Genomic DNA, 13,434 nt, shown 5'->3' on the forward strand with positions numbered 1-13,434 from the left:
ACACTTTTCTGTTTGGTTGCATTTATTAAACAGAGAAAAAATGTGTCATAATTTTTTGAGACTTACATCATTGATCAGAGATTCAGAGGAAATATAATAAAAATGGGACAATAAACGAGGAAAGATTGGTCGTTTGCATGGTTCTCTATGTCTATATTCAGAATTCTAGTGTCAGAGTTGTGATATTTTTGTGTTGTGATATGTGAAGTAGAGTAGAGTACAGTACTAGTATTTGACAAAAATGGATATTATCAAGTTTAAATAATCACTGCTACCTACCTCCTTCATAGACTCATTGTTGCTTTTGGAGTATTCCTAAAATGATTTTCTTTTTGTTTTCTTTAGGATGTTTCTTTATTTATTTAGTATCCTTTCTTTATTTTTTTAGGCATGCTTTCCATTGATCATCCCTTTATTTTATTTTGTTTTTTTTTTTCAAAGAAAGAATGAAGACTGTGAAGTGTTTTGGAGGATGAATTATTTGGTGAAAAATGTTTGTAATATACTATTCAAGTATGATTGTTATGGTAATTAGTTAGTTATTCGTATAAGTAACTTGCTTTAAGGATATAAGGATATACTTAACTGTGTCTTGACTCTGGTCTGAGTCATTGCTATCGTTAAATGTTGATTTGACAACTCTCAAACTTTGTGTGTGAATAATTTTCTCCAACACCACTAAAGATATACTATTTTCATTTCCGTCTTATGAACAATTGATATTAAATCTCGGCAAAGTCTTCCTTAGAGTATAATGGAAACCCTGTTATTGATCAATAACAACAAACACCAAATGATATTTAAGAAACGATACATGCACCTATTACAAACAACAAGCTTCAGACAAAAACATTAGATACCCTAGTGTACTACTAGTCTCCCTCAACACTTAATATTTAGAGATGAAGTCCCTCAACATTGGAATAAGACTAGGGATGAAGACGATGAATTGTATCAGAATATCTCACAAACAATCTACAAGCAGAAAGTGTTAATCAAGTCTTTTAGATGTGGGTGAATGAAGAATACACACACAAGGTTCTCTCAGATTTCAGATGAATGAGTCTTGGCTTTGATTGTTATCAAGAAATTAATTAATCATGAACAACACTTCAAGATTAATCAACTCTCCCTCTCTAATTCACTCAAACACAACAACAAATTGCATAATAACAAGATGCAACAAAAAGGAAAATGAATTTGACATGAATTCATAATCAAGAAGTTGTAGAAGTGAAGAAGACAAAGAATCATGGTGATGGGGATAGACACTGAGAATAGAAGACAAAGTCACTCTTTGTCACAATGGGTTTTTCTTATAGGTTCCACTCAATTTTTTTCATCATAGAAAAAGCTATTTAAATCAAGGATGAAAAATGGATCTTGAAACTTTAATTCAAATCAAGTAAAAATTGTGATTCAAATCAATTTGGATAGAGCCAAAATCAAGTTTCAAGATTACAATTGATTCAAATCAACTTTTTCACTTGATTTGAATCGCATAAGATTGTGATTCGAATCATGTTCAATTTATGATTCAAATCAGATCATCTAGAGTCAAATCCCATTTTCCATACAGCACGTGATTCGAAACATGTTCATTTCCTAATTCGAATCATAACACTAAAAATCCATATTTAAGTGATTTAACTTATGATTTAAGTTACACGTGATGAAATGACAGGGTAGCAACTATTTAGGCTAAAAAAGACATACTAACAATGGGCAAACACTCTTCAATTGAGTAATGAGGGTTTTTATTGGTACAAGAACACAATAGTCGAAGCAATTACAAATGAAGTACAAAACAAGATAAAGTACAAGCACACGATAATATAATAAAATTACAAATACGCAATTACTAAAACCGTCTATATCAAATTTACAAAAACATCAAAAACACATAGTAATACCATACTAAGAGCGTCTATTGTAACTACACTTTTAGTCCCCCCCCTTATTTATGTTTGAAAAATTTGAGATATTATTGATGATCAATTATTCAAGGCGTAATTTGAAATCTAACAAATAGAATGAATCTGGTGAACTAATGTACATTTTCTTCACTTGAGTTGTAAAAATTGTAAGTCTCCCTCTGCATTAAACACTTAATGTGCATAAATATTGATAGTATCTCGACATCTTCTCCCCCTTTGAAAAAGAAAAGATTAAAGAGAAAAAAATGCAATCAGTTAAGCCCAAGATAGAATAAAAGCCAAAATTAAAATGTCATACTTGGTGAACTAAACAAGCACCAATTAAGTCGCATGTGAAATTAACTATCACAAATTACGCAATTTAAGGAAAATAATCAAGAGACAAATAACAAAAGAGAGTCACAAAGATATCATACATACATGACTGAAACTCGTTACACGATACATAATCCAAAATATTCATAATTGATCAAAATACTGTTAACCATTCAGCCAAAATGACATAAATAAGTCTAAACATGCTAAATGCTAATGATATGATATGCATGGTATGAATCATCAAGGGAGATCATGAGGAAAAACATCAGCAAGATTAGAGGTACGAGGTGTAGTAGCAGTGTCATCTGGAACAGGATTAATGACGATTGTTGTAACACCCAAATTCCCCAACGAGAATTTTATAAAATAAATAGTAGGAATTAAAACAATTAGACAATTAGGATGTCACCTTCATTCATCACATATACTCATATAGCAGGATACGCAACACATAATAACATATTCATCATATCTAAGCTCCATTTCATTTATTTGCAGCGGAAAAACATCAACATAGATTTATTCTTAACTTTCCAACATAAGTTATAATCATCATAATTCAATATTCAACATACATCGTCAAATAAATCCAACGAAGTGGAGTTCTACAAAGGTTTTACTACCAACATAACAAAACAAACGCAATTAACCCTAGTGTTACGTATCAGAGCTGACACCGACTCATTCTACATACTATGCGACAATCTCCTCAGTTAACCTCAATCTCAAGCTACTTCGGATGACCTGCGCATTACCAACATAGGGGTAACATTCAAACAGAAGGGGTGCGATATCATAACAATATAAGAAAGCGTATGATAACAATTATATGAGAATAAAGTCATACACAATTCACCACTTCACAAAACATCAATATTATACATCAACAAGTAGTATACAAGTATTCCACACAATCAGCTCATCATCACATCATTAGTTATACAAAGATTCATCGCTAAGCAACTCATCATCATTCATTAATAATTTATATGCAAGTATTCAACCACAACAACGCATCATCACATTAGTAGTTATATAAGGATTCATCCCAAAATAACTCATCATCATTCATAATCATGCAAAATGCCATGAGACCAACAATTATGCAAATGCATGTGGTACCATTAGGGCATACACCCTCATCGCAAAATTTCCAATAAATATAGGCATCAACAAGGCATACACCTTCATCACAATTTGCACTCAATCCAGACAATGGGGTTGAGGCATCTTAGTTTCTCAATCCAAACCATCGTAATTTGTCAATCCAGGGCATCGTAGTTTGCCAATCCAGGGCATCACAAATGCAATGTCTGTGACACAACATGCAACACAACGACAACAGTTATGCAACCACAAGGCATAAGCCTTCAACAAATGCCAATGTAGGTCATCGCTTCATCGTCATAACAACATCAATTCATCAGGTTATTTCATACCTTACCAAATAATAGCATAAACTCTAATATCTAGCCACACCCTCATGTTTCTACACTTTTAGGCCTACACCCCTCCAACAACACAATTCCACATATAATCCACAATTTCACCAAATAATTCGAAATCAACTAATTAAATAATTAAATAGAATAAACGGGCGTTACAACTCTCTCACACTTAGAATATTTTCGTCATCGAAAATCTATCCGATACAAACAACTCTTATATATCACTCTCACATCCTACCTTATGACTCCCAAGTCATGTTTAACATTATCCCGTCTACTACTTCCCCAAATATAATGATAACACCACAACAACATCATTCATAAACGATACATCATCCTCATGGTGACATAATCATAATCAAACTTAATCATAATATATAATATTATTCATTATTCCCAATAATCAACAACCAATCAATACAACGTCACAACAGCCATAACAAAGTCATCATAACATCGCACATCACCAATTCCTCATCAGTATTCATTCTTATTTGTTCTTGAATTAATTTTTTTGTTGCAATTCTTTATGGGTGTGTTTGGTTTAAAAGAGAAGTTGTGAAGAGAGAAGTAGATAAGAGAGAGTGAGAAAAGAGAGAAAAATGTGAGAAATAGAGTAGATTTGATGTATTGTTTGTTATAAGAGAAATATGAGAGAAATAGAAGAGAAAGAAGTGTTAATATATTTTAAAAATACTAAAATGCCCTTAATTTAAAAAAATTTAGTCAAGATTAATTTTATTAAATTATTAAATAACATTAATTAGTTTCATACTCATTTAAATAATAAAATTAAATTTAAAAATTATTAATATATAATTAAAATAACACATAATTATTTATAATAAAAAAATGTTTTTAAAAGAACACATTAAAATATTTTAGAATTGTTAAGTTGAATTGTAGAAAATAATGGTAATCTTGTAAATTTATACAATTAGCTAGGGGTGATCGCGGTGCGGTTTGGGCGGTTTTGACGAAAAAAATCATCCGAACCGCAAGAGAAAAAATCGTGCGGTTTGGTTTGGTTCGGTTGGCTTTTAAAAAAAATCCGAACCAAACCAAACCAACCTAATGCGGTTTGGTTCGGTGCGGTTGGTTCGGTTTTTTAGAAATATTTTATTGAACCATTCATATACATATAGATGATAACATAACTTTGTATTTAGACATTCATACACTATCAAATAACAACAAAACCCGTCATATTTTGACAATAACTTTATATTTAATATGTAAAAATTAAATTAGACAAAAGTGGAATAATAAACATAAAATAATAGTATAAAATAATATAAAAATTATTAGAATGAAACAAAAAAATAGAAGATACGAGAGATTAGTGAATGTGAAAAAGAAAAAATAAAAGAGTTGAGAGATTAGAGAAGAAGATGTGCGATAAAAACGAAACTGAAATAGGGAACATTTGCATAAAAATGAGAAGGTGAAAAAGAAAGAATATAAGAGAGTAAAGATTATAGAAAAAGAGAGAAGATGTATGTGGCAAAGAAGAAGCGATAATGCTATTAGAGATTTGAGAAAATCAGGACTAAAATCATGTGTAAGGATGAGAAAATTGTTCGTAATCATAAGGTTAAGGTATTATAGATTTAAGTTTGGGTTGGATGTGAGTTAAGTAAAAGTTAGGTTGTAACATAATGCGGTTTGATTCGGTTTGGTTCGGTTTATAAAATACAAACCGCAAACCAAACCGAACCATGCGGTTTTGTTAAAAGATGACCCAAACTAATCCGAACCAAATGCGGTTTTTTGCGGTTTCGGTTTGGTTTGGTTTGGTTTGCGGTTTTCTATTGGGTTGGTTTGGTTTTGATCACCCCTACAATTAGCACAAGTTATCCTTGTTTCTTTGCATATGAGAGAAGAAATAAAAAGTTGGTGGGCCCCAGCTATTTTACTCTATCTCTTCTAATTCTTTGGTAAACCAAACAGAAGAAATGCTACGTTTCTTCGATCTTTCTCTCGCATCAAATTCTCTCGCATGCATTTCATTCAAAACAAGCAGACCCTATAAGTTAGTGTAATTCTGTTTTTAAAAACTATAATAATGGGTTCATGTTTTGTAAGTTGACGCAAGTTGAATGTAATAATAAAAATACGGTCAATAAATACAAAAACATCTCATTTTGTTCTCATATTTTTGTATATCAATATACTATTACATTATATTAGAAGCTTTCTGATTCTGACAGACGCTGCTGTTATTCAAACCAAAACAAACACCAAACTAGCATACTACACTACACTGCATCTCCTGGTTTACAGCCCAAAGCCAAAAAAGTTTCTTTCAAGCAACTATTTTTACTTTAATAATAGGAGTAATTAATCTACCTAACTTTGTCCAACAACAAGTACCTGATTTTTTGAAAACCCAGAAAAATATTTATTGAAAGCTTTTCTTTTGTCTTATTATTATTTGCCCTCAATCTCATCACCGATCCTATCACTCTCACCATTCACTACTGTTTCCCATATGACCAAGCCCTTGTTCTATGCATGCCTATTGCCTAATATTAAATAAAGGTATATTACGAGAGGAAAAAAAATATTGAATTGGAAGTGATGTAAACAACTTATCTTTATATTTGAATATTGTTTAATTTCTATATTGGCAATTCCAAGTTGTAATAAAAATAAGATTATTTTAACTATCCACTTCTTTAAATATAAACACATAATCATAAAATAAAGAATTAAATTCATTTTCAACTTGTTATAACAAAGGAACATTGAATTGAATGGAAAATGGCTCTAGAATGAAAAGATTGAAGTGAAGAAACTCAAAATGTGACATTAAGTATTTTGATTCTATAATATTGAACTTTTTTTTCTTTTGAAAATAATTACAGTTTGATGCACAAAGTTAGCTGATAGAAAATTAAGAAATTTTTTAATTTTAACATAGAAAATTGCCAAAAAGAGAAATTTGATAGTCAAAATTTTAATATAACAAAATATTATAAAAGAAAATAAATAGAACATATATTAGAGAAGAGGGATGCAAGTTAGAAAGATGGAGAAGAATTGCATCCAGTAAGGTTGAAACCATAGATTTTCTTCTATAGAAGTAGTCATGGTTTTCTGTACAAAATAGTTGAAAACAATTAAAATCAAAACAAAAATTAACCATCATTACTCAAATAGATGTGATTCTTTGCTCTTTCTATCCGATGTGATTCGGTAGATTTGTACAATATAAGAGTATCTAAAAAGTTATATTTTTTTTTAAAGTAAGAAATCTATATAAGGTAAAATTAAGGGTTCTCAAATCTTGATATACAATATAACGGTTAAAAATCGACAAAAGACGATATTACAATCAATTAAAATTACGACATAAAAGACGATATTACAAACCAATTAAAATTACGACATAAAAGAAAAAGAGTCTTTGCTAAAATCGTAAAGACACTCTTCCTCCTTCCCACTCGGAAAATCCGGAAGACACCCTTCCTCCTTCCCACTCGGAAAATCCACCCACAAAGCAATTTCCTTCCAAACAATCTTAATCACATTGCACTTAAAAAAGATATGATCCCTATCTTTCAAATGCACATCGTAAAAAACACACTTTAAATTAGTTGAAGTAAAATTAATACCTCTATACAACAAGAGATCTTTAGTGGGAAGCCTATTCACAAAAAGTCTCTAACCAAAAGCTTTAATCTTAAAAGGCACATCCATCTTCCAAATAATTTCCAAAGCTCCATCACACCTATTAGGAGGGCCATAAGGGATACACGAGAAAGCATAAAGAGAATAGCACAAAAATACCGTATAACCATTCTCTGTATCAAAAGACCAAATCACGAAATCCTTCTCATCAAGCACTTCCCCAAAAGACTCTCAACGAGCCCGCAAAACCGTGTACGAAGGTAAAATATCCGACTCGTCAACTGTGGACGTGGGAATGCCTAAATTGCCCCACTTTTAAACCTCGTCACACCATCCCCCCATAGCTGCCTGTCGCGCGCAGAAACCACACCACCCGACAAAAAGGGTACCAGGGATTTTCTGGGGTTTCTTTTTGTTATAGAAGGAACGCGTAACACGAACTTTTAATCTATCCTATAAGGAGGAAGGGCAAAAAGATCTCAATAAACCCTAAGTTGGTTAGGTGTGGGGAGCACCTAGGAGAGATTATAAGGATCGGGTGGTCGGTTATACAGAGAGAAGATATTAGCATCCGAAGTATCCGTAGTACTCTAACACTAAGAATTAACTTTGATCAATTCCTAATTATACATGCAAGCACATAGTTTCACATAATACTCTATTTAACCTCCCTTATAAATTGTTCTACCATCATATTCAACAAACACTTAGAAATGGTTACAAGTTTCTTTAGAGCATCCACATCCATACCACCCAATTTGATGGTATAAATGAATCCCACTTAATATAATATATTATTTCACACTTATCAATTATTTAAACCACTCAATTAAAATTTATAAATATCCATACTATCCATCTAAAACTCTAAAATGGGTCCCACTAATCACACAATATACACTAACTTTACATTTAATATAATAAATAATTGAAATAAAAGACTAAAGCCACGGTGCTTTCTATAGCCGCAACGATAGTATATTGATACCCCACCAATTGAATTAAAAAAACATTATTTTCTAACACACAATGACATAAATATGTAATACCACTGCCGATGATTATCCTCTTAGTTCAATACAACTTTTCAAATAAAATTTAAATATATAATTGTTCCTTGCAAATATATTATTTTTTGTGTTATAATTTCGTAATTTTTTTTGTTTGGTTTTTTTGATTTTCGTTAATATTTTTTATTTTACTTTTGATTTTTATTCTAATCATTGTGAATTTCTTTATATTAGAATTATTTTTTTGTAATATGTATAATATTTGATTTTTGTCATTATAATATGTATATTATAAAGATTAAAATTAAATATATATTACAAAGAAATCTTTGATTATAAAATTTTACAAAGAATAAAACAAAAGAATATAACTAAAAACAAATAAAAATATTTACAATAATTAATATTAAATAATAAAAAAAATACAGAGATTTAAATAAAAAACAATATATTTCGAACCATCAATTATAAATTTAAAAATATCCATTTCATAGAGATAATGTGACTTACTATGTTAGACAAGATGTACATTAGAAAGATGCATGAATGTAACTCAAAATAACAAAATACAGTTGATAAATCAATAAACTTTTCCAATAAAAACGACATGCATTATTCAGCTTTGACCACAAAGCTCCATTTGTTTATTTTGAAGTCCCAAATATATTGGGTGGTCACTAAGGAGCAAGTTCAATGGACATCAAAAAGCAACTAAGCGATCATAGAGCTTCCATATTTGGATGTTTTGTGACCCCATGAGGGCCTCACCAAACGCAACAAGATGACATTACCACACTCATGACCCATAGGACAATTATCACTTCCAAAAGAAATATCTATAATTCTTGTTCTATAATTCATTTGTCTAATGTTGTCTCATAGTGTTCCTGAAATGATGCTAATGGGAGACAACCTAATATTATAGCCCATAGTGTTTGCACTCCACTAAGTTAAATTGTCTCTCAAAATGTCAACAATTTCAAGCTACATTACTTTTAAGGCTTTTACTCTTCTTTTCTTCTTCTTAATATATGAGACCATTTTCTTGGTTGCCTATAACAATATGACACCATATTTTTTACACTGAATCACTACTAGTTTGTTATTTTTCTTTGGGCAAAGAAAGATGATAAATATTAAGACTATTGATTAAAATACAAAATATAGTTATACACAATTTATGACATAGTTTTATACGGTGTCTTCTTCTCTTTTAGTGAGGAGATATTTGTGCTGTTAGATAAATGAAAGCTAGTTTTAGACTTTACAGAGAGATGGTTTGATGTGTCAGTTAAAGTCTCACATTGAATGAAATAGTATAAATTAAATATCATACAAGTGAGAAGATCATACACCTAAGATCTTAAGGTTTTAGATGGAGATGAAGTGTCTCTTTCTCTAATAGATCTAGAATATTGGTTTCGTTGTTTCTCCCCCTTCCTCGAAATTTCCAACAAGTTGTATCACACTCTAATTAGGTTTGACGGGGATGTTGAAGTTTGACACTTTGTGTGGCTGATTGTTGATTTCATTTGTGAAAGGTTGGGTCATACATCTCATATAATTGAGTAGAGTGATGAATTTATAAGAGAGGTGACTCATATTCCTAATGTATTAAGGCTTTGGACGAAGATGTGGTGTTAGTGTCTCTTTTGGATCTAGATGTTTAGACCATTAGTGCGATTGACGTTCCTTGGACTCCCCAACAAGTGGTATAAAAGCCTAAATTTATCTCGACAGATGAACGAAAGTAAGGTTCCAGTATGGATAAAATATAGAAATGGAGGCGAGTCACACTTAAAGGAGGATTATTGAAATTCAAGTGTGATCAATTAAGTATAATGTGTTTATCCACCCCAACGAGGCCCCCTTCTTAAGTCCTAACAATTGTATAAGAAATAGTTCGACTTTATGAGGGGACGAAATATTCCTAATGTGGAACAAGAATGATAGATTGTCACACTTTAGTGAGAGATATTTTAATGTGCCAATTGAGATTTATAGTACGATGTTGAGCATTTTATAAGTGAGAAGACTCATACACATAAGGCCATAAGGTTTTGGATGGAGATGCAATGTCTTCTCTCGTGTGGTCTTGGAACATTGATTTTGCTGTTACCCTTGCCTTCTTTATACTCCTCCACAAGTTGTATATAAGATAGACTCGGCTAGGCGAGTAGCGGAAGTTGAATCTAATGTTGAATCCTATTACAAGAGGTGGAAACTCACATGTGTGAAAGTGACTAATGTGTTTAATTGTGAGTGAATGAGTTTCACATTGTTTATGTATAGGTAAAATGTTATATTTATAAGAAAAATGACTCATTATGTTGATCTAACTCAGTGAGGCTCCCCCTTAAGTCTCAACAGGGGCATTAAAGTTCGATTCAAATTTATAGGGAGCGAGAGATTCGTGGTGTCGGATCAAGGACGTGGAGAATCTCACACCTTATATATATATATATATATATATATATATATATATATATATATATATATATATATATATATATATAGAGAGAGAGAGAGAGAGAGAGAGAGAGAGGTTGTAGGACTTAAAATTTTGGGGTGGAGATGTGGTGTTCCATGCTCTTGTAGTCATAGAACATTGATTTTGTTGTTGTTTTCGTCTTCCTTAGACTCTCCTCTCCAACAAATGGCATAAAAGTTTAATTCAACTTGGTGAATCAGCGAAAGTTGCATTTTATGTTGAATTTTATTATAGGATGTAAAAACTCACAATTGTAAAAAAAATATATTATATTCAAGTGTGATTGATAGAATCACATTTACACATTACATATGAATGAATAAATGTTAAATATATAAAAGATGTGACTCATAAATAATGTCTTAAAATTTTTAGTAGCAATATATCGATTCTATCTCATGTTATCTATGCATACTAATCTCCTCCTTATTTCCTACTTCACTAGACTCTAATTATTGTAGACTTGTCACTTAAGTTTTGCTCTAGTTTATCCAGAGCTCTGTGTCTTGCGTCCTTGGTGCAATGCCAAATTTCAATATTCCCTTTGACCGCATTATTTTCCAATTTTCAACTTAGATTGATGTGAAGTGCGAACTCTGAAAAAAAGTTGAAGGGCACATTTGAGAATGAAGATGACCCACCACATGTGAATTCAAGTCGACACATTTACAACATTCTACTTTACCAACTAAACATTCATTCACCACCTTTTTCCCACTTATAATGTTTTTTATTTTTTTTCCACTCCTTGTGTTGTGTATATAAATGACACAAAAAATGCATTATCTTCAAACCCAAATCACCACAAAATAACATCACTCATTCTTTCATTTCTTGCTTCACTCACCAAAACCAATATGACTACTCTCACCTCAAATCTAACCCTTATCACCCAACATGGTACTAAAAACCATCAACAAAACCATGGTTCCTCCATTGTTGAAGAAATCAAAGGTCTTATTAAAGTACACAAAAATGGATACATAGAACGACCCAATATTGTTCCATGTGTCACACCTGATTTAAGTCCAAATTTGAATGTGATCTCAAGAGACATAATCATTGACAATGTTACAAACATTTGGGCACGTTTCTATGTTCCAAATTCTCAACAGAAAAAACTACCTTTGTTGGTGTATTTTCATGGTGGTGGTTTCTGTGTTGGTTCTGCAGCTTGGAGTTGCTACCATGAATTTCTTGCCATGCTATCTTCCAAACTCGGTTGCATAATCATGTCGGTTAATTATAGATTAGCACCAGAAAATCCTCTTCCAGCACCTTATGATGATGGCTTCAATGCACTAACATGGTTGAAAAAACAATCTCTATATCAAAATGATGCTAGTACTAGTAGTGAATTTGAATGGTGGACTAAAAAATGCAACTTTTCTAGTATCTTCTTAGGAGGTGACAGTGCTGGAGGTAACATAGCTTATAATGTTGCCAAAAGGGTAGATTCAAATTCAAGTGAGGATGCTTTTTTAAGGCCTTTGAATTTGAAGGGTCTTATTTTGATACAACCATTTTTTGGTGGAAAAGAAAGAACATTATCTGAGAAGTGTATGGTTCAATTATCTGGTTCTGCTTTGAATTTAGCAGCTTCTGATGCTTATTGGCGATTAGCGTTACCGTACGGTGAAGATCGTGATCATCCGTGGTGTAATCCATTGGTGAAATTGGAGGGATTGAAGATGAATGTGTTGGTGTGTGTATCTGAGATGGATATATTGAAGGATAGGAACTTGGAGTTTTGTGATGGTTTGAGAAGAATAGGTGAAAGAGTTGAATATGAAGTGTTTGAAGGTGTTGGGCATGCTTTTCAGATTCTGAGTAAATCAGAGGTTTCTAAGATAAGAGTTGTTCAAATGATGGATAGTCTCAGATCCTTCATGTTGGGTCTTTGATTCTCTGATTTCTTTTTGTAATTGATTGATGTTTAAATCTGTGTTTGTACATACTATACTCTTGCTCAATTTGTAAACATTTAAGTAGATCTTGTTCATAAAGTTGGTAAATGAAAAGTTTCAATAGAAAGTTATGGTATATTTGTATAACAATAGTTTTCTTGAAACTTAATTTTCTAGCAAGTTAGGAAGTGGGGCTTAACAATTTGTCATTAAAATTGCATGGTTCAAGAGACTCCACTATAGTTGTGTTGCAATATGCTCTATTCTTATCTTCGAATGAATATACATTAATAGACTCTATTAGTGAATTTAACTTGCTTCATATCTTGAATTCTGATATAAGTCACATAACTCCTAGTTCTAAAGTGATACGTGTTTGATTGTTTTTTCATCAATATCTCATAAAGAGAGATCTTATTTTTTAGATTTGAGAACTCTACTAAGAATAAGAGTTTCCTCTCACGAATGAGATGCAACACCATAATTCAACATATTAACAACGACTAGTTCAGAAAGAATTTCATTCTTTCTTTGCTTTACCATTTATTTCAGGAGAAAATTGTGCATTGATTTCATGTACAATTTCATATTGATTATAAAATTCAATAAATAAACTAGAATCATACTCAATTTCCCATATCACTACGAGACCTATTAATTTTCTTACTAAATTAACTTTCAACTTCATTA

At 31.5% G+C, this 13,434-nt stretch overlaps 1 protein-coding gene across 1 annotated transcript; it reads left to right on the plus strand.

Annotated features, from left to right (window-relative positions):
- The first annotated feature begins 11,631 nt into the window (after positions 1–11,631).
- LOC131609828 (probable carboxylesterase 17) lies at positions 11,632–12,895 on the plus strand. The gene has a single exon (XM_058881640.1). It carries the CDS (start codon positions 11,695–11,697, stop codon positions 12,739–12,741), a length of 1,047 nt encoding a protein of 348 aa, XP_058737623.1. The 5' UTR covers positions 11,632–11,694; the 3' UTR covers positions 12,742–12,895.
- The last annotated feature ends 539 nt before the right edge of the window (positions 12,896–13,434 follow it).

The sequence above is a fragment of the Vicia villosa genome, linkage group LG1 (genome assembly GCF_029867415.1).
Source record: "Vicia villosa cultivar HV-30 ecotype Madison, WI linkage group LG1, Vvil1.0, whole genome shotgun sequence".
NCBI classification, from domain to species: domain Eukaryota; kingdom Viridiplantae; phylum Streptophyta; class Magnoliopsida; order Fabales; family Fabaceae; genus Vicia; species Vicia villosa.